Raw genomic sequence first — 27578 nt, forward strand, 5'->3', positions numbered from 1 at the left:
ATTTCTTTGTCTCCCAGCTCCTTCCCTCTCACCCTCTGCTATCCTAGGGCTGCTCTCTGAACCCACCAAAGGTGCTTCTTCGGTCTTAACACTAATTTTAGCAAAGGTTCTTCCTTACACTGGGGATTTTGCTAGCATCCCTGTCAAAGCTGCCTTTGAAAGCTTTGCCACTCATGCTCACTAATAATTTATTGCTTGGCTTCCTACTGCTCTCCTGGCTCCCCCAGTCTCCCTCCTGGTACACTCATCTTCTTCCTCACGCAGGTTTGGGAGCAGGAACCAGTTAACACTTGGTTTCTTCCCCTGAAGGCCATATCTGGGAGGCATCAGGGGATCAGAAGGAGCCCAAGGAGGCACAGCCCTCCCAGATGTCTCATTTGGCTGCCTTTGTGCCTCAGGACACCCGGCCCCTCTCCCCGCACCCACCCCCAGGGGCTGCTTTCCCTGCTGATAATCCATTATCTGCATTTAATGCCTCGCTGACGTCCTTCCCTTTGTCTGGTGGTGAAACCCTGACCAGATGTGAGGCTTCTTCTCTTACTAATGGCAAATCCTTTTGCAATAGCTGGTTGGAAAATGCGGGAACTGTTTTCATGAAGTGAAAATTGAAACACTGGAGACATTTTCCTTCTGCAGGCCTCACAAAGGAGCAGTTTTTGTTTGACGCTATTTCTACTTTTCTACTTTTTTTTTTTTTTTCCAGAAAAAAAATCTGTAGAACCATGGCTGAGAAGATGGGTTTGTATTGTCAGTGCTCTCGCTGCTAAACACCTCCCCTGCTGGCCGGGTGTAGCTCCCATTTCTCTCATGTTACATTTTGCCTCTGAAAAAAAAACAAAAACAAACAAACAAACAAAAAAACACAACAAAACAAACAAACAAACAAAACAAAACAAACAAACAAACAAAACCAACAAGCAATGGAAGGTGTCCTACCTGGACAGCACAGGTCTGCAGGATGCCCCAGGCCTTTCCTAGGCAGCTTGGGGACCAGGACAAAAGCCTGCCCTGGGGAAGGAGAGGACAGGTAGTGCAACAAGCCCCTGCCCTGCTGAGGTGTTGCTGGGGGCTTTGGTCTGGCAGTTGTGCCTTGTGTGTTGGGACCTACATCACCTCTTTTGAGGAGACAGGTGGTAAAAAGAGATCCTGAGCCACAGGAGCGCTGCCAGCAAGGCTGGGAAAAAACTGTCCTCCTCACCAAATGCTTGCTCCCGTCACTGCAGATGTGCCTATCTATGTTTTTCCTTCAGAAGCAAGCATTCATTTCTGCAGCTAGTCAGAAAGTCTGCAAAATGCCAACCTGAAACGTGTCATCTCCTGTTCGATGAACTGTCACTGAACCCGGAAAAAAAGAAAAAAAGATCTGCAAGGACATGCCCAGGTTTCTGGTGGGCCAGCCCAGAGCCAGGGTTGGAGGAGCCTCCCACATTTATTCACAATGTTCTTCCAGTTCAGGGGAAATGCAGATAGTTTTTAAGTTTCGGACTAATTCAGGAGGATTTTTTGTTTTTCATTTCTGGGTACAGTGACATACCCTGTGAACTGGAAAGCCTGTGCACTGGCAAAGGTTTGCGTTAGGGCCGTGGAAGTTCTTGTGTCCTGTCACTTGGGATAAAGAAGTTGATAAACTTATCTGATACCCAAAATATTCCAAACAATGGACAGAAAATGCCAAATGCAGACACACAAGGCAGTGTGAGCAGAAGCCAAACTGTGTTGCCTGAGGCATTTAATGGGAGTTGGTACAGCAAACACTTTGCCAGTTATTTCTCCTTGCTGCCTGTTAGCACAGCAGCGCCTGCCATACTGCGATCAAGCAACCTGGGGCCTGCAGGAAGTTTCCTTTGCTGCCATCCACACAGTTGTTTCTCTTGAAATTCCTGCGTCTTCACCACGACATTTTGTGTTTTCCAGTCCAACAACACAAAGCGCCTCAGCTGCATCAGTGGGATGCTCATCACAGCCTCTGGTGGCACCAGGATCCCATCCTCAGCTGCTGGACGAGGCAGGGCACAAGGTGTGGGCAGCTGCCCTTTTCAGCAGCCTGCCACTCGCTGCCTCACTCAGCACGTGCCCTTCCCTCTGCTGTGCACAATGCAAGGGGTTTCTTGTTCCAGGGAGAAACCCTGTTATTTCCACAGAGAAAAAGCCCAGGGGACCACGCTGTGTGCTCCGGGAAGGTGCCTCTGCTCCTGCCTTCAGTGCCCATTTCAGAGTGGCCCTGCAAAAAGCCCCAGGTGCTGAGGGCTGAAATCTTTTCCATGTCTGAAGCTGAGCCCAGCAATGGGATGGGGGTGTCTGACTGTGCCTGGCCTCTCCCCACCAGCAGGGCTTCATTTATTCATGGGCTGGAACCCACCAGGCGAGCAGGGGACGGATCCAGCACGGCTGGCCAGCCACGGGGAAGGACAGCATCGTCACCACGCCAGGGGAAACGCTCAGCCCACTTATCCTTCCACGCACACCTACTATTTTCCCTTTCAATCTCGCTCCAATCCGGCTGCTCCCACATGAGTTACTAATATAGGGCACGCAACGGGGCTTCTCCCCGCCCGGCCTATCCTCATCTATTTGACTAATTAGCTCGGTTTCGCTGGGGGGGGATGCAGGAAGATGGAATGTAAGGGGAGGGGGGGATCCTGTCCGAAATCCGCCTTTCTGCTCCCTAACTCCAGGCTGGTCCCAGCTCTAATGCATTACCCAATGCTCTGCAAAACTGAGGGGCACGCTGGCCCCTTCCCTCCCACCCTGCCAAAACACCTGCCCATGGCAGCAGCAGGTGTTTGAGCAATATTGCCCCTGCCCTGGGGAAATCATAGCTCCCAGCCAGCCGGCGAGGCACGGCAGAGCAAACAGCAGTGGTTTCAGATTTGCTTTCCTCCTGCCCCCTCCTGCAGCCTGTCCCTGGGGCACGTCAGACAAGGGGTTTTGGGGTACATCATCCCCTGGGGGCACCCTCCAGCACCAAAAATATCCACAGCCGGACCTGTGCCACGTGAGCAGCTTTATGAGTCCTTCGGCGGGGAACGAGTGGTTAATTACCATGTGCCACTGCTGTTAACCTCTGCAAATAAGTCTAATTATCGCAGATTAATGAACAGAGCACAGGCACATCCGACAAGCCGTCACTGAGGGTCTTGCACGGCCACATTTCATTATCTGGCTGCGCACTGCCACCCCCACACTGTGCTCGAGCCAGTCCCTGCAAAATTCGGCCTGGCTGCCCCCGGGCTGCTGCACCCATGGAGGAGCCCCCGGCCTTGGCAGTGCACGGTGCTGCTGCCAGCAGTGCTGCTTTGTGCTGTCCCTTGCTGAGAAATGGGAGGAATTCAGCACAATCAAGTTTTGAATAACAGGTTTGTATTTCCTGCCTTTCGGCGCAGGTTATCCATCTCCTCTTCTGGATCTAATGGAAAGGGAGATGCCACTTCTGCCTGGAGCCATCCGGCCACACCAAGCAACCGGATTCAATATGTGTGATTGCAAATACCTGGCTGAAAAATGGGATACACACAGACAAAAGCAGAGGGATGCCAGCACTTCAGCAGCACTGCCAAGGCAGAAGGGGAACTCCTTTTTGCAGGCTGAAGACCTAGATGGGTGCAGGCATGGTCCTACAAGGACACTCACACATCAAGGCCATCTCCTCCCACAGTTTTATCAGGAGCCCTCTGATATTTGGGTTGTGCTTTCCCTAGAGACCCTGGCTCCTGCAGGCCAAGAATCATCTGAGAGTCTCCCATTTCCTCTGGGAAAGAAAAAACAAAAAGCTAAAGCATGAAGTTAACTCTCGTGGTTGCTGGTAAAAGCTCAAGTGAGTCTCACAGACTAAGAAAGCAGACAAAGGAAAAGGAGAACACACTTCCTGGTATTTAAAAACACACACAAAAAACCACAATCTTAAGAGAGCCCCGTGACAAGGAAGGCTGGAGTCCTGACACTCATATGCTGGGGGCCAGTGCAGCAGCACCCCAGCATTGCTTGATAGAGCAGAGCTGCAGGATCGGGCCCAAAGAGGCAGAAACATCAGATGCCTGGGGGTGGTATGGGATGTAGTCTCAAAGAGAGCAGCATTAATAAACTACAAGATTTTATGACCATGTCAGGAAAGCTTACACTTCCAGGATCAAAATAAATAATGAAACAGGGTGGTTTTTTTGGACTATTCTGGCTTATTTTCAGCAGTTGCTGAAGGGTTGAAGCTTTGTTATGGTTGCTTACCCAGCAATCAAAAGTATCCTTTCAGATTTGAACCAATTATCCCACACTCACCTCGACAAGCACCACCACCACGTGAGACTGCTGTACCAAGGCTCCTGTGCCAGCAAATCGATGGAGCCTCTTCTTGTTACCCAGCCTGAATTAAAAAAACTTGCTACCCTGTATCCCATGCTCTGAAGTCAGGAGGGATTTGCCTGCAGAGAAAGGAAATCTGCGCCTGGGGACGCGCTGCCATTGCAACTGGTGCCTTATGGCCCTGCAGAAGAGCTCCGGCAGCCTCAGCTGTGCTGGATTGAATGCTTCCCATCAGCTCCCTCGTGGAGATTTCGCTGCTGAACAGCACAAAAATGTCCCCAGCCACGCTTTGCGCTCCGACACACTGCCGCATGGAAGAAACCGGCAGATGCAGAGGAAGCTGAATGGGCAAATGAATGTTAAAATAATTGGAGCCACCATTTCCGACTTGATGAATATGTTGCTCAAATTACAGTTCTGCCTTGCAAACAAAACAAAACAAAAACCCCAATGAATGTGACATTAATTTAATAATAGCGAAAGTTGTAAATAATGTAACACTCATGTAAATGGTTGCTCATGCAAGATCTCTTGAGAGGAGCGTAAGGAACGCTGTAGTTTTGGGGACGGGATGACACATGTTCTGCAAAATGCGGTGTTTTATTCTTTGTCCCCCAGGAGCTGAGCAGAGGCAGAGGCGCTGATGCCAGTCCCCAGCCCTGCCCCGAGCCCTGGGGACCCACCTCGTGCCGCAGCACCACCAGGCGAGGGGTCACATCGGGGTGGGGGGGAGCTTTGCTGCACCTATCCTATGAATAAACAGGGCATGCCTTTCCTCCCGCTGAGATCAGCGCGACCATTCCCAGAAGCCTTGTGTACAAAGCCCTCACACCCCCATTTCTCTCCTCCTCCTCCACGCTGCACACAATTAAGGTAAAACCCTGCGACTTTGTGTTTCCCAATATAGCAAGCATGCTTTACTTGTCTAATATACAACACACTTAATGCACCAAACGCTGTTTCCAATTCACAACAATTACGGCAGAATTGCCTTGCTCTATTTACTTAAGGAAGCGATCTGTTGGCTTACAGCACGCTCTGCCCCACGCACTGACGAACCCGCATGCAGAGCTATTTACTGCCAGGAAGCCCCCTTCCTTCTGTACACATCTGTGGGACAGTGGGGAAGGCCAGCACTCAGACGAGCCATCCAAGCCTCTCGGTAACAGCCATTACGGGCACAGGATGATGCTACAGACAGCAGCAAAGCCCACGGTGGCTGCAGCCTCCCATAGGTCATGTCCTGCGTGGGCAAGCTCCTTTCTGGGGCCCGACCTCCCCTTCCTTTTCCTTTCCCTTTTTTCAGCTGTGCTGCAGGTTAAAGGCCATTTGTTTGGAAAGCTGCACATCCTTCCGGGGCCATCTCCCACCTCATGGGCATCCCCCACATCCCCCCTCCCTCTGCTTCAGCATCTATTCAAACACTTATCCTCTCCTTCACCCTCCACCATGAGGTGGAATTAAATTCATAGAAAAACACAAAATGCCATCCAGGGCTAAGCTCATAATTGCCATCAAACACAGAGAAAAACAGAACAGAGACATTCGATCCGATTCTTTGTCCCTTCCATTTTTTTTTTTAAAGTTGCCCTTTTTTTTTTTTTTTTTCCTTTCTTCCTTTTTTTTTTTTTCTTTCTTTTTAAACGCCTCTAACAGCCTATTACCAGCATCTACAACTTCCTTTCACCAAGGACCTCTGGGTTTTTCCCTGCCTGCTTCCTCTGCTTTATTTATTGACATATTCAATAATTCAGAGAAATCTTATTTTAAATGCACAGGGCAGAACTCGCCCCCAGGTTTAAAAAACAAATCCTGTCACGTTTGGCAAACAGCTACACACAGAAGGCAGACATCAAACATATACACCCAAATATGCAAATTCAAAGAATCAATAGATACGGCATATTCTTTATGTTCATTTTTCATCAGGAAATAAAGGCTGGCGCACAACATCGGCATAACACTGCTGAATCGATGTCCTTGCGGTAAGGAGCATCCTACAAAGCGTGCCCCGTGAATAAGCTTTCCTCCCTCAGCGAAGGTCAGCCTGCTGCCACGGGGACTGCTCCTACGCAACCAAAAATGCTCCACAGAGAACTGATCAGCAGGACTGGGCTCCAACCTAATGCGACTTCCTCCTCAGCTTCATTTCCGTGCTGGCTGAGGAAAGCCCTGAGGCACAGGGCGCTGAGCACAACTCCCAGCCCACCAAAGCGTGCCCTGCACCAAGACCTTGCTGGGCTGGGGAACACGGGGCCAAATCCTGCGGATGGACGCCTGGCACTCACTCGCCCTCCGATCCATATTGATCCTCTGCAGTAAATTTTTTCTGCTCCTCTATGCTATTTGGAAGGTTACCGCTCCCTTTTCACCGCCTGGAGTGTATTTATTTTTCACCTCTCCCGTGCCCAGCACCTCACACAGCCTCACAGTTGACCAGCTCCCTCCAGCCATCACCTGCCATGTAATTGCCATGCTTTGTTTATAGATAATCGAAAAAGAAATGTAAACGCGCCGAGATGATTAAGATATACACAGCTGGTGTCACCAGAAACCGGGAAAAATGAGTATCAAGGATGTATGAGAGTAGCCTGTGCTGCTTCACAGTGACTCATCCAGGAGCGTTACCCTCCGCACGATGCCAAAGGCAAAGAGGCTGCGTTGCAAAACCGCTGGTTTGTGCCTCTGGGATTTTTTCATACATTATCATTTTCATCTCACTGCTGTCAGTTCTACAATAAATGTGTACATCAATACAGTAGTGGCAAGCAGGCGTCTGTTTTGAAGAGACGTTGGCATTGTCTTATAAATGTCAGCAGCTGAACAGCACAGGGCTCCGTCACCTGCTACCGCTTCTAGCGCTTCCCTTTTATTAAAAATACATATTGACAATAAAAGCTCCAGCTAAAAAAAAAGCCCCTCCCCCTCCCCTCAGCAGAAAGACCTTGCTCGGCTCATCTTGGAAAATCTTTAAAACGTGCCCTGAGAAGTGACCGTACACATCTCCCCACCTCCTGTGTGCACCATTGAAGTACGCTTTTAAAACCCGGCCGTAAAAAAGGAGGCTCTTGCAACCATTTGGATAGCAGGGCTCCTCGGAGACTCTGTAGAGCAAACGTTGGAGCTTTCCCAACCACTGCATGTTGTCCAACCCACCCTGTGCCCATCCTGCAAGGCTGGAGCTGCAGCAGCACTGTGCGGGCAGGAGCAGGACCAGAGCTGCTCGGCAGGGCTTTCATTTCCCTACCTGGGCACAGGCAGCAAAGGGGCATCAGAGGCCAGGAGCTGGGCACGTCTGGAGGGGATTTATCACACCTGGCTCAAGCGCTGCAGATGGCACTGGTGTAGTTTTGCTATGACAGCAGTTTAAATGATTTTTTTCTTTTGGGCATTTTTTTTTAAACTGAAAATTATTTTTCAAAGTGGAAAACCCTTTCATTTCTAAGCAGCACAGAAGAGAGAATTAAATTTCAAAAGCACCCTATGAAACAAAGGGGCTTTATTTTTACAGCCACTGCCTACAACCTCAGTATTTCAGTTTGGCTCTTTTTTATTTTTTCTTTTACCAAGCACCCTGGGGAAAGAGTGCTAGTGATATTTTAGGAGAAATGCTCCCCATATGCAGCACGCAGCGCGCTCAGACTCACTGCTATCTCAGGTGCACAGCAGAGATGCTGTTAAGCAGACAGCAGTTGTGTCTTCAGCTTACACCCGTTTACAGCTCTGTACCAGGGAACAGAGAGCTGCAAGTCCCGACTCCTTTGCAGAAACTCCAAAGAAAACACTTTGCTCAGAAAGACAGAAATGTAAACACCACTACATAAATGCCAATCACCGCAAATCTGAAACATCGGCCATTTCTAAACTATCTGACTGGAAGTCAAATTGTTTTATGGTTAGAGGAGTGTTTAATACACTATGAACAGTTTAAAGTTAGCATTTCGTATTCAGAGTGATTAATGGCACCATATTGTATTTCAATTACTATGAGATACTTCCCCGTAATAAACGATGGCAATAATATTCACATTAAGTCAATAAAAAGCATCTTCAAAGCGTGATGTATAAGTGCCATTATCGCAGCGTAATTTGGAAGCATCACACAACAAGTTAGCAGCACCGATAGCTGAGTCCCGGCACCCAGAGGTAGGCACTGGTCCTGATGCTCAGGGAGTTCAGCCGAGCGGTCATTTCTCCCTTCCCAACCACTGGACCTCACATCCACGTGCCTTCAGCATCTCATGAGAGAAGTGCCAGGCCGAGGTATTGCCTTCTCGCTTGGGAAGCGACAGCGAGATGCCATCACTTCTAGGTACAGCTTCATAATCACCAGACTGGGAGCTGATGAGCTGGGGATGGCAAACACAAACACCTTCAAGTCGCTTCGGCCAGCACGAGCTACACAACAGGTGACACTACAGCCCTTCATCCTATCTTCTTCCATGTGAAACCTCATTAACTGGAAAGGGAAATTATTGCTGCCCAGATTGTTTTAACCTGCTTGCTTGCTTTTTAATTGCTAGCACTGATTTAACTCAAGTGCCCAAGAGCACACTGACTGGCAACAGAGCTGCTTTCCACAGCCTCACACCCCAGAACATAGCTGTATTTCCCATTAGGAAGTGAAAAATTAAAAAAAAAAAAAAAATTTGTTTGGATTCAGAAACAAGAAAATATTTAATTTTAACAAACAGTGAATTGTTTTGTCTTGGCATCTGAATTTCATTTCACTAAAATAAAAAGACGCTTGGTTTAGATGTCAAAACAACAGTATACATCAAGATTAGGTATGGTATTAAATATCATCTAAAGATAATGATAAATTAATAGCTTATGAACAGTATATTTCTAGTTAGTAGAAAATGGAATAAAATGAGCAGGTGGAAGTAAAACATTTTTACATCACAAAAATGACAATTTTGTCTCTATCAAAACACGACATTTTGACATTAATGAAACAAAACAGAAAAGCCCAAATGATTCACTTTGACTTTCTTGTTGAAAATTATGTTCAAATTGACACATTCTCATGAAACGCTTCAATTTCAAAAAAAAAAAAAAAAAAAAAAAAAAAAGCTGCATGTTCTGATGAAAACTCACTTCTGCTGGAAACCTGTGCAGCCAGTTCTGCTGAGGGGCTGGGAGAGAAGGTCTCTATGGTCACACGTTGGAACCTCTGCCCCTCTGGTGAGGGGTTCAGATCCCCTGCCCAAGAGCACACGTTCCCTCTGCTCAGGACAGTCCTGATTCTGAGGTGAAAAGCAAGCAGTTTGCCTCCTCACTCCACAAAAACCAAGGCTCACCCTTCAGTGCCACCCCCAAGAAACAACGAGCATTGCACCGGTAATAGCGGTACTTCAGAGAACTCTAAGAAGCACTAAAAAAAAAAAAAAAAAGAAATACATATTTTTCATTGCGGGTCAGCTTTAATGCATCCAGCATGGGGATCACAGGAGAGCACGAGAATCTCGGAGGGAGCCATTATCTGTAGATCACTGCCACAGCAGAACATAAAGGCCTCTCCTGAGCTATTAGAGGCAATTGTTTCAATAAGCATTCGTCCTGCAATCAATGCCAAGAAAAACGGTAATGCCCTTTCAGACTCCCTCTGCTTTAGTGGGGAGGGGGCGGCCCTTGGGGAGGGGGGGACAAGTCCCCAGGGACGTGCCGCTGGCCTCACCACGATGCCCTGGCTGGAGCTTGGAGCCTGAGCAAGGCTTGCTCCTGCCTGGGGCTAGCTGGGTACCTTTGGCACAGTTCAAAGGGTTGTGCCAGCGGTGACGGCTCCCTCCCTCCACAGGGCCTGTGGCAACTCCACCCTCACAAGTCGGTCATCCAAAGCAGGAGCAACACGTGCAGGAAAAATAGAGGTGCTGTGCACCCTGATGTGTGCTCTGTCCAAATCCAATATAAAGTGAAAGTTACTGGTGGAAAACAAGGAAACCTTTACAGTTTATCAGCCCTACCCAATTAATGCTCATAATATAAGTTACCAACAGTACGCAGCTCTTCTACACAAATCAAACTCGTACCACCTACTGCGCAGCTGAGGCGGAGGCTGAAGTAGCAGTAAAACACAGGCTGAGTGTCCAGGTCAAATCAGGCCATGCCCTGACCATATAAAACTTGGAGAAGCGAGGAGCAGCATTATTCATTTCTTTAAACACATGTTCCTACTTAAGTCAATGGGAAGCTTGCCATTGACTTCAAAGCAAGCCGGAGCAAGCTCCTGCAGCAGTGGCTCTCTTTAAGGAGGATGACTGTGCATCCCCAGTTCTGGCACAGGGCTCGCAGCCCTGCCCATTTATAAAGTCATGGTCACGCTTAACACTGCAAAAGCTGGGGGACGTTTTTTGCAGGAATATTCTGCTCAAATTCATCATAGCAAGTGATGGACAACATACCCAAATACACACAGAATTCAGCCAGCGGGTTCATAAAAATGGTTAAAAATACATGCACGAAAAGGGGCAAGTCACCACTTCTCACCACAGCAGGACAACACCTGAAAAATGCAAGAGGGCAGAGGTTCAGCCCCTGCATTTGTGCTCCCCACTTGGCTCCTGGTAAGCCCAGGCAGCGCAGGGTGGAGGAGCCAGAGGTTGGTGAGGTGGCAGCTGAGGCTGTTCCAAGGTACTGCTGTGTGTCACCTCGTGTGACGTCCAGGCCTTTTGCTGTGTCCAGGCCATGCAAGCCCTTGTGACTCCCCTGTCAAAACCCCAATGATGTCTTTCTGTGTTGCCATGGAAAAAAGTGATGTCAGAGGCAGCCAGCATTCGCCTGCTTCCAGGAATCTGCAAGAGTTTCTGGAGAGATGCACATCTCCCTCTTCCTTCGCTCTTCCAAGGCTCTGCCTCTCAGTTTCTTAACTCTTGGCTTCAGAAATCAGCACGAATCCACCACACACAACCGGCACCTGCCTTTGGCTGTACAGAGCTCCGTCAGGAAGGATTACGCCCAGCATCTTTACCCTCAGCTACCCATAAATCAGCTCTCGAGGCAGGGGATTGCAGAACAAGGCTCAGATCTCCTCAGCTGCCACTTATCACTTGTATCACCTCTTGCTTTCCTTCTTTCCTCAGAAAGAACAACCTCCCAGCTCACCTTCTGCAGGTATTTACCTCCCGTTACAGAGAAGAGAAGCTGTGCTGGTGCCCTCCATTTTATAAAACAATTCCCCCCACCCCTTATAAAACAATCTCATAACATTCCCCATGGCTTTAATAATAATAACCAATTACTCACTGGTGGCAGCAATTGCTACGGGTAGAAAGGGCAGGGATGACAAACTGCTGACTACCCTGCTGAGCACTGCCCTGGAGGAAATGACAGCTCAGCAGAGCTCTTGTCTCATGAATCGACGCGGGGAGCCAGGAGTTTTCTCCCATCACAGAGGGCTCCGAGGGAGCAGGTACAGCAGCTACAGGCCAGTCCCTGGGCATTAATCTGCCCTTTGAGAGGATCCAGGTTAATTCTGAGATCTGACTCACTTTGTGAGTTTGGACAAAGCTTTGTCTCTCTCGCATTTAACCCATGAGGTCTCATATTGTGCAACCAATACCCCAGGATCAATGCTGCTGCCTTTCTACCAGCAGCCAGGTATCCACCTGACCCCCTATGCAACACAGGTTGCATGGGTATGAGATGCTCAGCAGAGCCCCATTGATCCTCTTGGGAAATCCCAAGGAACAAAAAGCACGGTGGGAGACAGGCTAAGGACAGGCTCTCCCTCTAAAAAAGATCCTTCCACTTCCATTTCAGCAGTCCACAGCTGCCTGGCTGTGAGGGCTGAGCCCCAAGAAGAATTTGGCTGTGAGCAGTTCTTCTTACGGACCATGGCTGCAGGGCCTTGGTCAAAGGTCTGTCTTCAGGTAGGGTTAGTGCTGACAGATGGAAAAATGCAGGAAGCACAGCTGGTGTTGGGGTGGGAAGGGGCTGCCCAAGTGAAAAACCATTTCTGTCTCGTTTCATACAACATCGGTCCCCAAAGAGATGCTCTTTAGGGGGAGAAATGCTGCAATACTCAGGTGATGTCGAGCCAGCAGCCCAACCAACAAACCAGAGCAGGGAAATTGGCCTGGAGTTGAGCTGGGCTCTGGTCCTCACTGTTTGTACAAGGCTTGGTTGCTGTTGTGAGGTGCGTGCTGGTGCCAAGCCAGGCATTTCGTTCTTTGTGCACGGGAACAGCTGCAGCACCTGCCTGCACCCAGCACGACTGGCTCTGACAAGCGAGCTCGGAGCCTTGATTTTCATTCCCTGCACTCAGGCATTTCCTCGTTAATTCACACATCCACGCTTTACTGAGAGCCACATCTTCAGCAGCTTTTTGTAAGGAACGGGACTAGAGAGAAACCCCAAGAGGCTGTGAAAACAGTACAGTAAGAGAGTCTCACAGCTTCCAGCTGAAGACAAGTTTTGCTTTGAATGCATTGCATTTCTTTCATCTGTGACAAGACTAGAAAGAAAAAAAACAGCAATGCTGCTGTAACCCCTGCTTTCTGGACAGCCTTCTCCTTTGCACAGGCACCAACTGGCACAGGTATTCCCTGCGGTGCCACCAAAGAGCCACGCGCAGCAAGCCCCCCGTGCTGGATGTGCTACCTGTGCTGCAACGCCAGCTCTTCTAAAAAGAGCTCCTGCTGGCTACAGCAAATACGAACCAACACTTTGTCCAGAGTAATGTATGTAATAACGCAAGCCAGTCCCCAGTTACCAGCTGCTGAACCATTCAAGTATCCTTCTATTTTACTGGAAGGTTTCCTATACATTTCCTGAGTGTAATCCAGCTCAGTCATTAAAAGGCCACCAGCCCAGAGATTCCACACACAAATGTGTCTCTCTCATGTCTGGTAACAGCCGCACAACATCTCCCATGGCACCAGTTTGTATTTTTACATTGAAGTGTGCAGCAGAGGGACAAAAAGCCATGGCCTCTGCCCAGGGCTGGCACTTCTTCGCACCCAACACGTGAGGAAAAGTCCCGCTGTCCTCAGCGTGACCATCAAGACAACCAAGCCACCACCACACAGGAACCCACCCTACCACACTTCCAAGCAGACCTCCCTGGGCTGAGGACCACCTTTTCCTTCATGCCAAGAACAAAGGGGCCCTATTCCCAGCCCACTCTTTTGGGCAGCATTGCTGCACTGCCAGCAACAGCAGCCCAGAAGGGTCTTCCAAGCAGATGCATCAGGTGGAAGCTGTAAGAGCCCAGCCTGAGCAGACATCCAAAACTCAAAGGTCTTCCTTGCAGCTCATTATTATTTATTATTTGTACTGTAGAAGTACCTGAGAGCCTACTAATATGATCAGAGACTGTTTATGTCAGATGCTGAACACCGGCTGAATAGCAATGATAACTGCCCTTGCAAAGAGGTTCAGGAACATGAAGATCACTTTGGGCAAGAGGCGGAGGTCTCTGCTTTGCATGCACACACGCTGACCTTTGTCATCCCCAGAGGCTGGGAGCACAGGTACAGCCAGGAACTGAGAACAACTTCACTCCTCTAGTACCGGTCTACTCTTATATGATTTATAGATTTGTAGCACAATCTGGAGGACAAGGGGAGTGAGGGGGAGGGTTATACAGCCACATCACTTCTCTGAGAAGGACAGACAGCTGGTTAAAGGTTCAGGACTGGTAAGACAGAAGAATTGGTTAGCTGCAGATGGGTTCAGAGCTCTCAGTAGGACCCAAAGGAATTCACATGTCCTCCCACTAACACTGTGGTTGTACCTACTACATGCTGCTGGAAGCTTTGACCCATCACCATACTGGTCTGTGCACAGCAGTATGCTACACTACTTGCCTTTACAGCACTGCTTTACTCTTTACAGACTGATATCGATGCAAACAGACACAGTTCTAAGATATAAATGATAGCAAGCAACGCAAAACCTTACAGCACGTGAACCAACCACAGCAGATGAAGACTCCTTCCCCAAACTGAAAACTCATTTCTGGTAAGTTCTGAGTGTGCAGTGCCCTTTCAGGACCATGGGGCCAAAAGCCTCCAGTTCAGAACCAGAACAGGCCCGTCCAACTATTATCTCAACTTCCCTCAAAGCATCAGGCTTTGTTTTTCAGCACAGCCCAGAGAACTAAGCTAGCTGGGTACCACCTCCCTGCATCTTCCCAACATTTCCACAAGTCACAGCAGTGATGAAGTTTGGAGCTGTCCTAAAGAGATCCTTTCACCTTCCAGATTATTCTCTTTACTCATTTCAGGACAATTTTGTGCTAGGGCTGAAATGTTCCTCCTTACACTTCCCACAGGTCCAGCTTTCAGCTTTACCTGAGTGTTGTGCAGTCCTTTGTGCCCTTGAGCCCGGCAGCGTAGTGGTGGTGCTCCTCCTCCACATTTGATTGCGTTGCTCTCTGGTGGGTGGCGTGGTTGGGCCAGAGAGGGTTGAGTGGCTATCTGCCAGGAGTAAGGTCAGCACAGCCTGCAAAACAAGAGCATGGTAAAAATTGCTTTCCATTACCTTTGGGTTAGCACAGGTATATGCTACCCCAGATGCTGAAGCGAGAGCGTTAACACCCAGCGTATCACCACATTCATTTTTTGTCCAGACTTTTCTACTTCTGCACAGCAATAACCCCATTCTGCTTTTTTCAAGTGACCTCCAAAGCAGAGTATCCAAGACAATAAAAATGCAATGTCTGCCTGGAAACCACCCAGGCAAGCGGCCAGATCTGTAGCCCAGCTCTTCACCTCACGGCTCGCAGCCAAAATCCTGCCCTCAGACAATTCCTCCTGTAGACAGCCAGAGCAGCAGACCAGCATCTGCTCACCGGATCCGACCATCAGTTACGGTGTGCCTGGGCACAGGCAGGGCTCTTTGCTGGGGAAAAGCAGCTGAGCTCCACCAGAGAACAACCTTCACCCTGAGGGGGGAAGAGAGGCTGCTCCTACAAGGGCATGCCCTCAGCAGAAAGTTCAAGATGGGCTAACAGGGATTTTAAGTGTCAATCCAAGCCAGGGCTACTCGGTAGCAAGCAGACATGACTCTTTATCACAGCAGAGGGGATCCCTGGGCGGCCGTCTACACACAGCAACTCATAGGTGCAGAGCTTTGCAACCAAAACTGACCAACCCACAGCTCACACAGGCCACTTCTTTCACACCTGTGTTAGAGCAGAGGCTTGCCAATCAGAGCACTATACATCCTATTAAATAAAAGGGTAGTATGCTTAACAAGGTCAGAATTACAGTACCAAAATGTTTTTCAACCACAGGAATCACAGAATTTGAAGATAAAAGTGTATGTTTAAGCAGCATTCGCCACAAACCTTTATTGCTTTTGTCCTGTTGCCTAGCTGAGGTCAGAAGCAGCCTCTACATATGCATATGGCCTTATTCTGACCAGCTCTTAAGGAGCAATACTTTTAGAAGCTTTTTCTGAAACTGGTATTTCTTAAGTAAACCTCTGGGAGCAGGAGCTGTGCTACAACACCCAGGTGCTGCTTCTTACCAGCTCTGACCATCTCAGATCAGTTCCCTCCTCCGTCTTCAAGGTGTCCCAGGAATGTGTCGCTGTGCCAGCCCGAGGCATGCCTGGAATCGGTAACGACCGCCTGCAGGACCTCCAGCAGCACACGCCGCGCTGACCTTCCCTCTCGCCTTCCCGCTAACATGCGCATTTCCACTTCTGTGGGTGTACTGATGAGAATGATCAGTTTATTATTCACGTCCAGTCTCACACCCAGCTCTTCTGCAAAGCTGAAGGTGCTGGAGGTGGCCCTGCTGGAGGCAACTGACGGCTCCTGAGGCAAAGGGTGAGAAGCAGGCATCCCTGCCACGGCCAGCTGCAGGTGAGCTGCCCCCAGACCACCCTGAGCCTTTGCCTAGGGGTGAAAGCCATATGCAGACTGCCACCAGCCACTTCTGTAGCACAAGTGTCCGCACAAGAGGTATTTCCACACAGCTGAGAACATTTACTTGAAAAAACTAACAGTCTCTGACTGGTCTCTCCCAATTACAGCCTTCTGTTACAGCTCCATTTCCCACCACATTTTGCTTCCCCAAACGAGGGTGCGGTGCTCACTCTTTTTATATAAAAAGATGTATGAGCAGTGTCAGCCTACAGCACCTTGGAGGATCTGTGGCTTGGTGCAGCCACAGCGTGGGCAGCGGGAGGCTTATTCTCAGAGGCCTTCTCCAAACGCAGCATTCAAAATTGTTAACATGGGCCCGGTCTTGGAGAAGGCAATTTGTCTTCATCACCAGGAAAGAAAACATACCATGAACTAATTAACGCTGATGAGTTTTGCTGCCTCATATTTTCACATCAATCCGGGCGGGACACCTGGGATGAGCCGTGCGTGCGGGAGCAGCATTGCACCAATTTGCGCCAGCTGAGGCCAGGCACGCTCACTGGGCTGCAGGGGAGGCAGCGGGGAGCACGGACACGGGCATGGGGAGCGGGGAGAGCGTGAAGGGACTGCTGCAAAACCAGATGGCCCTGCAGCATCTGCTGAGGGGACACCTGGCCCCATGGGGGTGGGTGATGCTGGACCAGCAGCCTGGTGGCAGGATAGGGCTATGGCCATGGGGCTGGTGGCACCACAGCACATAAGACAAGGGGTTTGTGGCATTGCTGAGCCCATCTTCAGATGCTCACATACTCTGCGGCCCCTCCACGTGTACAAACACCAGGAGCCAGCACCACAGGAGCTCAGTGAGCACCACACACCACAGAAGCCACCAGAGCACCCCCCGGGGGCAGCGCCCCCGGCCCCCTCAGCCGGCCGGGCGCTGTGGCGGGCGCGGAGCCTCCCGTGCCATCCTCCGCCGCCCGCCCCCGCCGCGCTCTGCCACTACCGCGCGCCCCGCCGCCCCCTTATATAGCGCCCTAAAAATAGCTCGCCGCGCACCGCCCCGCCAGCAGCGGGCGGGAGGCGGGAGCCGCGCCGCCGCCCAATCCGAAGCCAGGCCCCGCCCCTCTCCCCGCCATCCCGCGCCGCCATTGGGCGGCAGTGACTTCAGGCGCGCCTCGGCCCCGCCCCTCCCGCCCCGCCGTTTGCCTTACATGGTCACGCGCGGCCTGAGTGGGCCGCGCGCGGGGGCGGGGCGGGGCGGCGGGGGCGGGGCCTGCTCCGCTGAGGGAACCGGCGCGGGGGGGGGGCCGGGGGGGGCGCTGCGGGCTCCCGACAACACGGGGGGGGGGCGCGGGAGCGCGCATGGCCGCGGCGCGGGGCTGCGCGGCGGCGGGCACGAGCGCGAGCCCCGGTGCGGCGGCCGCGGGGTGCTCGGAGCTCGGTGCGCGCCCGGCCCCCGGCGCTGAGGGTCCCCCGTCCTCCCTCCCTCCCTCCCTCCTTCCCTCTCTCCCTTCCCCCCCTTTCCTTTTATTTTCCCAAACTGTGCCCGAAACACAACAAAGCCCCGGGGCCGCCGGCTCCACCGTCGGCCGCTTTTCCTCTTTTATTTTATTTTTTATTTTTATTTTTTTAATTTTTTTTTTTTTATGCTCGCGACCAGCCCCAGCAGAGCACACAAACACACGCACAGGCGGGCAGAGAGCGGGGGCCGTGCTCGGCGGCGGCAGCATGGATGTCCTGGCGAGTTACAGCATCTTCCAGGAGCTGCAGCTCGTCCACGACACCGGCTACTTCTCCGCGTTGCCGTCCCTGGAGGAGAACTGGCAGCAGGTGAATGCTTCGCTTCGCATCCTCGGTGCCTTTGCGGCCGCGGCTCCGTTCTGCTTCCTCGGTTCAGGGTTGGTCGGTCAGGATGGTTTTTTTGTCGCTGTGTTGTTGTTTTTTTTTGTTTTTTGTTTTTAATTATTATTATTATTATTTTTTCCGCGTGGGCAGACCCTCAGCTGCCTGGTTTCCCCCCCCCCCCCACCCCGAGGGGAACCTGGGGGCCGCTGACAGCCGCCGGGGCTTGGCTTGGTGAGCACCGCTCTCCTCACCCCGTTTTTCGGCTGGGGTTTCGTTACTGTTTTCTTCCTGCTTGGTCTTTTCAGGCTGATCACTTCCAGCCGGTGCTGACAACCGGCACGGATCGTCCGGGGTTCAGGTGTTCCTGTCACCAGAAACCAGGGCGAGGTGGGCAGGTGTGTGGGGGCACCAGCGAGGGCTGTAGGCTGAATCCCCTGACTAGGGGGGCGAGTGATTTTTTAATTTTTCATGTTTTCCCTTCTTCTGGAAGGAGGGGAGCAGCGCACGCTGGCTGTGCGGCCAGACAATGCCGCCTCAGGCTGGTGCCAGCCAGCCCGCGTGCTCGGAGGCTCCGTAGGGTTAACGCGCAGAGAGAGCTGGGGCACTTCTGACAGGGGAAATCAAGCCTCACCGACGTGTGAAAATGACAATTAGTGACCGAGTAACACCCAGGAGAAGAGCAGGTGACAGAAAGGAGCTGTACAAACAAACCGTGTGCCCAGATGCCCAGCCCTGCGAACAGCTCTCTGCTGGGATGCCGAGGGAAGCGGCAGAGCTGGGTGCTGCTGTGGTGCTCTGGCAGAGGGGGTCTGTCTGTGAACTGGTGTCTTTTTAAAAGAAAAACAAGACGTGCTGGCTGGCAAGAGCAGCGGTGTGGCTGGATGACATGTGTGAGCATGCTGCCCGGCCCCACGGCACTGTCACTTTGGGGATGAGGAGCCACGGGGCTGCGTCTTGCAGGCACTCCCGTTAGGCTTGGCTAGCACAGGGGCAACGTGTGCTAGTTCTCCAGTGACAGCCTGGGACGTTCATTTCGTGCTCCTTGCCGGTGTGTGTGCAGGCAGAAACGCAGACGGGCGCTCGGCAGGGGCTGTAGCTTTGTCATCCGCTGGACTGTGGCTGGGTCTTTAAAGGTTCGCCCTGCTAAAACTGTGTGGGCTCCAGCCTTGTGTGTGCACGCACACCTGGGAGAGGCTTACTGACAGCCGCGGTGTGAACACGTTCGGGATTTCATCTGCGAAATGACCGATCCAACTTTGCTTTCTCCACCGAGGGGGTGGGGGTGCTTTTTGTTATTAATATTCAGCTCGCACATCCATGGTGGTCACATCTGCTTTCCTTTTATAATTCTAACATGCTAATTAAACTGAAGAGGTTGATATAATTTCATTAAGGAAAATAATTTCATAGCATCGCTGTTGTTGGATCAGTTGCATATTAGTAACAGCCCAGGCAGTCCAAAGCGAGATAATCTGTTGACATAGCCAGCATGCTCTAGGCAGTGCTGTGCGTGATACTCTGTCTCCTGCTGCCTTCTTTTATGTGTGGAAGAGCAGCAGCTTGGTTTATACAGTGCAATGTACTACCCAAGCCCACTTTTACTGACAGGATTTAAACTTAATACTCTCCTGGTTAAACCCCACGTATGTTGGAAAAGGAAAACTTGGAAATAATTTATTACATTTTCCCTTATTTTCCCCCAGATCTTCCAACCAGTGCCCGATGTCTCATAATGCATCCTGTATTTGCAGTTTAATTTTTTCCCCTGTTGTTGCCTGGACCGTCCTTGCAGACAACAGGGGAGCTGACCCAGTAGATGACTAGTGGGAGCTGCACAGAGCGTGCTGGCATGCAGGCTTGGCAGACCCACTGACACAGAGACCCCGATTTCAGTCTGCTGAACTGCTTGCAAATGTAGCCTGGTATTAGGGATTTGATTGCTTAAGGCAAACCATAGCAACCTGGGTACACAGGGCACACACGTGTGCATGTGTGTGTACCCAAAGGTACCCCTCAGAGCTGTCAGGGTGCAGTTGAGACCCTCAGGAAGACAGCTGGCAGGGCAGTTGCCAACCCCTGTGTGAAGCACTGGGGTGGGGAAGCAGCAGCTTTAATTCAGGGTGAAGGTGCTTGAAGGGGTCTTGCCTCCACTCCCATGAAAAGACCTGAGCTCCCTGGAGGCTCCAGAGCAGTGCTCCTGACAGCATCAGAGCAGCGTCCCCCGGAGATTGCCTCAGAGTCTCTGAAATGGGGGGAAGTAGTTGTGTGGGTCAAGAGCAGGCTTCCTCATCAGGCTGTGAGCTCAAGTTTGTTGTGCTAGCCGGCTGTCCGTCCTCGATGGGGAGAGGCTGGCTCGTGCCAATTGCTGCCACTAGGTTTGGGGGCTCTTGTGATACCATAAACAATGCAATTGCCTTGCTGAAAATTGGAGAGCGCCTTGGGGTGAGTGTGTTGCCACAGTCCTGTCTGTCTGCCTCTTTTCCTGAGTCAGGACCACGCTTTCGTAGCTGCTGGCTGAGGACTACCCAGCTGGGGCAGTTGCTCATGTTTCCGATTGGGAAACAGCCATCACTCACAGGGGGCACTGACAGCACAGGCAGGTTGCTAAATGCTTGCGTGCGGTCAGCTGATCCTCTCTCCCTTGTTCCTTCCTACTACAAGAGAAATGTGAGCAAGTTTGGCATTTACGCATTTACCAATCAGCGCCGGAGTTGCATGAGAGCAGCCCCGCGCTATGTGTAACGCAAGTGGATTCGGGGGAGGAAGAGATTGTCATCTCTTCTGTAGGTTTCCTTTTCAGGAGAAAAATACAAACAAAAAACCTCTCACTCCATCCTGGACGTAGTACACGTAGTAAAAGTGGCAATACCTGGAGTGGAAGCTGGAACTGAATCCATGATGCATTTCACGTTATTTTTAAAGCACGTGTTGGTGGGCTTGGTTTTCAGGCAACAAAAGCTTAGCTTTGCTATGTCAGCTCTGAGTGTCCTCCTTCAGGTGAAGCGCTCTGGAGGTCAGGAGGGTTTCGTCTTGGAGTGGAGAGGTCAGGATCTGATGAGTAGTCCACAGCACAGCTTCATCCAGAGGGAGAGAACTTTGTTTGGTCTTTTCCAGCAGCCTCGTGCAGCCATGGCACTATGAGAGATTAAAGAAAGAGGTGGGCTGGGCATTGAAAAACCCGGCGCTTGCTGCACGCCAGCTGGCTGGTGTCTCAGTGTCTGTCTGCTTCTGCCTGGCGCTCCGTCCTCGCCGTGCTGTGAACCACACGAGCTGCTCGCTGTCCCCGCTGCTCTCCATCCCTGTGAGCTTGCTCGGTGATTTATAACCTGCTCAGGGGAAATCCCAGCCCCTGCGTGGCTGCGGCTGTGCAGCGTGAGGAGCTGTAATCCCACGCACGTTGCTCAGGGGTAGGTGTCTGGCGAGGTGTCCCCAGGACTGGGAGTGGGCTGTGGAGAAAGCAGCACAAAGCTGGGGAGCGCCTCGTGGCTCTGCCGAGGGCTGGTTTTGGGGGAGGTGGTTACAGGGTTGGGCTTGGGGCTTCAGCCTGTTCCTTGTGCTGGGCCCTCACATTGTGTGAGGGGTCATTCGAAGATCAACAGCAGAGGGCATCTTCTGTAGTCAGATTTGTCTCTTCTAGGTGCAGCACTTCAACCCACCTCTGCTGTCCTCTGTGTGTGCTCAGAGGTGTGATCAGGAGACGTCTGGGGGCTCTCCTCATTTTCTGGGGGGGGCACAGGGCAACTTCTGGCACGGCGATCCCTGTGTTGCCAGAGCACAGCGGCACCAGGAGCAGGTAGATGCACAGGGCTGCTGTGAGTGCAGCTGATTCAGCAGAAGTACAAAATCAGCAGGGTTTAAGTGTCACGCTCTGGCTTACACTAAAAGGCAGCCAGCCTTTCCCACACGTGTCACAGGCCTTACTGGTGGGAATAGCCTTGTATTGTTTGCTTGATAACCACTGCCCAATAACATTTCCTCCTGCCTTGGCTGACTCAGTTGCTCTCAGCTGCAGCAAGCCATGATCCTTCTAAGGGAGATGTGCATTTCCTGTAAAGCACGGGATCAAGGAAACCTTTGTTTTGCCCTTGACTCTGTGGTAGAACCTTTGTGTATTTTTAATCAGGTCTTCAGGCCTCATTTTACCCTGTTCTGAAATGACTGAGAACAACACTACAGAGGCATGGTCTTTGTGGGGCCGGGAGGCTGAAATGACCCATCCTGGCAAAGGGCTCTGAGGTCCCTGTGCTGTGTGAGAGCAGAGTATCCTGGGGTGGCTGGTCTGGTAGAACCCTTACATCTCAACGCTGACTTCTATTTGGGAGACAGCGTCATTTTCAGGCCTATAGGAAAAATTTCCACTGCTACTGGAAAGGCATAAATCACACTGGAGAACATTCCTGCCTGCCCATCACCTCCATTGTTCTAGTTTAATGGCATAGTTGGCCACTACATAAACTAAACCATCTCTTTTAATATTGCTATTTCATCTTGGTTCCAGTCACAGTGTAACACATTTCTTAAGTGCTTATAGTACATCATGCCTCTTGAGAATAACTTGCAGAAATGGTTGACTTCCAAGAACAGCCACATGTGTACTGCAGTGTATTTCAGACTCTGAGCACCAGTCCATTTATCCGTGCAGGCTCTCCACTTGCTCCATGTGCTGAAAGCAAGCTCTTTTCACACTATAGAAGGAGATGGAGAAATAGAAAGTCAAACTGGAAACTGCAGCCTGTATTGTTTTGTGATTCCTTAATTGCAGAGTCTGTTAGAAATGATTAGTTCTTGGTGTTGTGAAAGTGTGGAGCCCTGCAATCCATGTTGTAAATGTTAAACAGCTGATTTTGTGTGTGGCTTCTGTGTGTGGCAGGTGCTTTTGAAATAGGGTACATAATTTTCAGCAATGCACAATCATACTGTGGATATTAACTAGAAAATGCCTTCTTTTATTTGTTTGGGATGCTTTAACCTTCACAGCCCCCAACCCACCCATGTCTTTATGTCCTATTAAATAGGCAGTGCATAGACTTGAGTAGGTTACATAAAAATGGTGATATATAGCGAGTCTGCAATGCAATACTTCCACATGGAAATGGCAGAAGGTCTTCAGTACAATGCAGTAATTTCACACTTAAGCTTTCCAGGGTGGGGGACATTTATTTTTATTTTTATTTTTTCTGGATATTGTCATATTTTTGAGGCTTTTCCGAATGACTTTCCACTGAGAAGCATCATCTCCATTCTGCATTGGGACACATTGTAGGGAAGCAAGAAGGAAGCTGTTTGACTCTGTAGCTGCACATGCACAACCGTGATTGCAATTGTTCTTATAAAACAAAGGGGGTTTGCTCACTGGCTGAGCAACACTGGCTTACAGTGTGTTAAGTGTAATAGTATACCTCACACCAAGTTCGTCACATCCTTCAGAGGGGAAAAAACACTGGAGGATATTGATCACCACACTCAAAATGTCATAAAAATCATTTGTGGGTATTGTAATTGGTGGGAGTTTTTCTTTTTGATGGTAAAGCTGAATTCTGGAGTGTTAATAAAGTGTTTTCAAGAGTGGTGCTAAGTCACTCTTATTTTCTTCTCAGTTTCTCTAGACTCTCAGGTGCCTCCTGCCTGTTCTCATACGTATTCATCTACAACACCCCACTACTTCCAAACTCCCAGCATTGCTCACGAGCTGTGAGTGCCCATTTCTGTGGTTTCTTTCAGGCTCAAGTCATAGCAATAGGTCATCTATGAATTCCCCCTCCGCACAGGTCCTCTTTGTACTGTGCGTGACTGCTGCTGACATGGTCCAGACGAGTCTGGATTCACTTGTACTGCCGGCCTCAGCTGATTCTGCAGCAAACAAACAAAACAAACCCGCCAGGGAAAGAACCTCCCTTCCTCCTAAAAGTTGCTGGGTAGAGAACAGGTTTGGAGCATAGATTTTAAAAAGGTATATTCCCCAGATGTATTTGAGACCAGCCAAGTTTTCTTCTCTTGACATCAGTCTCGATAGGCAGTACGTGTGTTTGAGTGCCTGAGTTTGGTACTCTTTCGGCTGTGTCTCCTTCCTAGCATTGCCACTTTGAGTTCAAAAATTGTGTTTTTACTCTTAAAAACCAAAAAGACAGGCTTTCCAGCAGTTACTTGATTCCAGCAGCATTAAGAAAGTGCTGCTATTGTATCAGCTGGAGAGCTGGCTCGGGTAGGGAGATGTGTGCACGTGTCAGAAGGAGCCCGCTCGGCCCTGTGCCAGCCGGGCCGTGTTTGCACCCCTGGCCTGGCAGCATCTGGTGAGGACGGGGCTGCCTGGCGCGGCAGGGGCCACGTCTCCCTTCCCTGCTGTGACGAAATCGCCTCAGCCTTTGTGCTCCAGGGCAGTGAGACAGCTTGGATCGCATCAGGACCTTTCCAAGCCTTTCCTTCGCGGCTCTTCAGTCACGGGATCGGCGGGTAGCTCTTCCCTTTGCCTGCTGGTGCTGTGAGGATCGGTGTCGGGGGCTCGGGGCTGAGGGCAGGGGACAGGCAGTGCCCCAGGCCCAGGTCGTGGGGCAGGCCCTGAAAGTGCAGGACGGCTCCCATGCTGTGTGCCCTCCACGGGTACAGGGTCGGCTGTCTGAAATAATGAAAATAAAGAGCCGAAAGGTGAGCTTGAACCCCTTCCCTGAGGTCTGCCTTGCCTTTGAGACAGCCTGTGTGGAGCACAACTTTGACCCCATCTCTAAGTTTATAGAAAATGGGTCAAACCGGGTGTAGAAAACTCGGTCAGGAAGTCCAGGATTTATTTATTTTTAATGGTTTTTACTGTGTTGGCGGAGTGCTCTGATGCTCTTAATTGTTTCCAAGCAGGTATCCTCTCTCTCTTTGTTCTCACACATGAAGGATCCTTTCCAATCCAGGGCGATTCCGCTCAGCGCAGCTGTGTATTCCTCACACGTGTTGTTGTTTAGAGAACCATTAAGATGCATGCAGTATACTTTACAATGTACACTAAAGAGTCTGAGTCACTTAAGCATAAACGGCGTATTAATGCTTGCTGAAGGTCCTGCAGACGTACGCATTTAAGTGTCATAATGGTTTTGAACACGGGGCTTATAGACCGTGTCTGACACGTCCTAATCCTGTTGGTTATTTCCCAGCGTTGTGGACCTGCGTGCAAAGCTAGGGCTTAAATCATACGGGGGGTGTCAGCAGCTCCTGCTCGGCAAGGGGTAGAGAAATAGCCGGTGACAGAGGTGAGCCTGGGAGACAATGTGATTGACGGAGGGGCACACAAAGGAGAAGGACACCGGCTTGTGAGAGGCTTTTCTGCGAGGTTCCAATTAGTGTCCTGATTTACAAATCATGCCCTTAAATCTGCAGCCTCCCAAGGTCAGTTTTAAAGGGACGTGGCAAAGGGTTGGCGTTTGACTGTGATGAAGGTTTGTAAATCAACATGTTCTGACAGAAACTGCAATCAGTGGAATTACCTCCATCTATATAATTAAAAGAAACAAAACAAGGCATAAGCAGGGTTTGCATTTTTTGGACAGGATCATCTTGCCCACCTGCTGTCTGTGCAGCTCTTGCACTGCAGCATTCTTCCCGTGCATCTGAAATAAAGCGAAGTGGGAGCAACTGTTTGGACTGCGCGGTGAGGAAAAGGCATGCAGCATGACAAGTAAATTAGATTTGAAAAATGCTTTCACTACTAATAGGCTACTACGCTGCTAGGCATTTGGTTTTAATCCTGATTTTTCAATGGGCAAACCTCGTTTTCAAGCATAAGGAGAGCTCTTGGGTTTGCAAGCGTTTGCAATTTGTCCCCCTTGCTGACTTGTCTTAACGCCAGCCCAGGAGGGGAAGCGGCATCGCGCCGAGTCGCTTTGTGCTGCTGGGGGTGAAGTAGGGGCCTGCCTTTAATTGCCTGTCGTTATTCTCCACCAGGGCTGGGTGGAAAACAAAGGTTCCAGTGAGCAAAGGCCACAGTGAAAGTGTTCAGTAAGTGGAAGAGCGGAAGAGGAGAGAGCTGCTCCTGTCTGCCTGCTTTTTACACTCAAAATGGGCATTGGACACATCACAGCTCCTAGGTGTGCTGTGAGAGACCCAGGTTGGGATCGCTTTCCTGCTTAATTCAGGTCTGTCTTTCTAGATTACATCTTGGGTATGTGAAACTTTAGCTGATTGTGTGGTGCTTCAAAATCAATACATTCCAATAAAACACTTTAGATTAAACAAAAATTATTTTTTGTTTTGTTTTGTTTTGTTTTTTTTTGACTGGAGATTGTTTAGTAGAAATGTTTCAACTGGGTCTGTTTTCTAGAGGCTTCCCTCAGGGCCAGGCCTTATTTGTGGTGTGAGAGACTTGGTTTGACTAGCACCTTTGCCTTTGTTGTCCTGCGTCCCTAAAGCTTGATTAATTTTCCCCAGCTAGTATCAGTTTGGCTAGTAAAAGGTACCTAGACTCGTTACAACCCGTGACTGTCATCTTGTGAGCACTGCGGCCACAGCACCTCGTGGTGCTGTAAGCAATGTCTGACCACTTCTGGTCTGTAACCTGGGGGCTGCTCTCCCTCCCCATGCAAGTCTGGTGAGGCGTGCAGGTGCAGGAGATGCATGAGTGGTGCATTCACGTGCCTCCATCGGCTCCTCACAGCTGCTGGTCACTTTTCGCCCTCCTTGGCTCCGCTTGTCCAGGACCGCTCACAAACACTGCTGGCGAGGTGCTGTGCATCTTGTTGGTGAGGAATCTGTGCTCGCCCTGCCTTGACACCTCTGGTCCATGTCTGGCTCTGAGGTGCCTCATGTCCCAGGGTGCAGGGTGAGGTGGGCGGCTCGGGGGCTTTCGTCTTTACCTGTGGGTGCACAGTGCTTTAAAGGGTGACAGCCACGCAGAGCTCACTGCCTGCTTTGAACTAGTGAAAATAATCCTTCATAATCCTGGTTTGGGTGTTTGTTTTTTTTTTTTTTTTCCTTTTCTTTTGGCTTCCCATGTCAGTCTGGAAAATTTATGCTGCTCTGAAGGAAACATTCCACTCATCTGCAAGCTACTACAGCTGCTGTGTGAGTAATAAAGTATGAAAGGGAGGAAGGGAGAAGGGAGAAGAAAGATGGGACCTGGTGTTTCATATGGAAAGCATCAGGCCAGAAGTGGCTTTGTTTCCGACACGTGGACAGTGGAGAGGCTGCATTTGCTGCTCAATGGAAAATCTGTGCCAGTGAAAAGAAACCTCCCTCATTAGTGACTAGATCAGATGGGGAGGAATTTCAGTGTCTCTAGCTTTTATTTTTAAATTTGTCTGCATTTTAAAATAATAAGGGAGAAACAAGGGCAGTGGACTGACTGACGGAGATTACAACCAGTTTGGGCAGAATAGCTCTTTTCCGTCTCCGTCAGAGATGCTCTCCTAGCCACAGACAGCCCTCCCCCAGCTGTTCATAAACTGTGCCAGCACCTCCAAATAGTTGTGAACATCTGAGAGCTGCTGTACATCAGGCAAGGTGCATGTTGTTTTTATTTGGTTTTGGTTTGTGCTATTTTGGGATAGTATAATAGCATGTTTGTAGGCTTTCCTGCACGATCAAGGAAAACAGAAGCTTGCATTTGGTGTTGAGAAAGGCACTTCTGATGTAACCAGAA

At 50.3% G+C, this 27578-nt stretch overlaps 1 protein-coding gene across 5 annotated transcripts in view; it reads left to right on the forward strand.

The window, feature by feature from the left end:
- The first annotated feature begins 17499 nt into the window (after nt 1-17499).
- KLF7 (KLF transcription factor 7) overlaps nt 17500-27578 on the forward strand; it is a 61693-nt gene continuing 51614 nt past the window's right edge. For 3 of the 5 annotated variants that reach the window (XM_082763478.1, XM_082763481.1, XM_082763477.1), the window contains exons 1-2: nt 17500-17947; nt 18268-18357. In XM_082763478.1, coding sequence (XP_082619604.1) covers nt 17846-17947; nt 18268-18357 — 192 coding nt within the window. In that variant the 5' untranslated portion in view covers nt 17500-17845. The remainder of the gene's footprint in view (nt 17948-18267; nt 18358-27578) is intronic. The other 2 variants (XM_082763480.1, XM_082763479.1) reach the window with 1 other exon arrangement.

The sequence above is a fragment of the Aythya marila genome (genome assembly GCF_965140915.1).
Source record: "Aythya marila genome assembly, chromosome: 6".
Classification (NCBI taxonomy): domain Eukaryota; kingdom Metazoa; phylum Chordata; class Aves; order Anseriformes; family Anatidae; genus Aythya; species Aythya marila.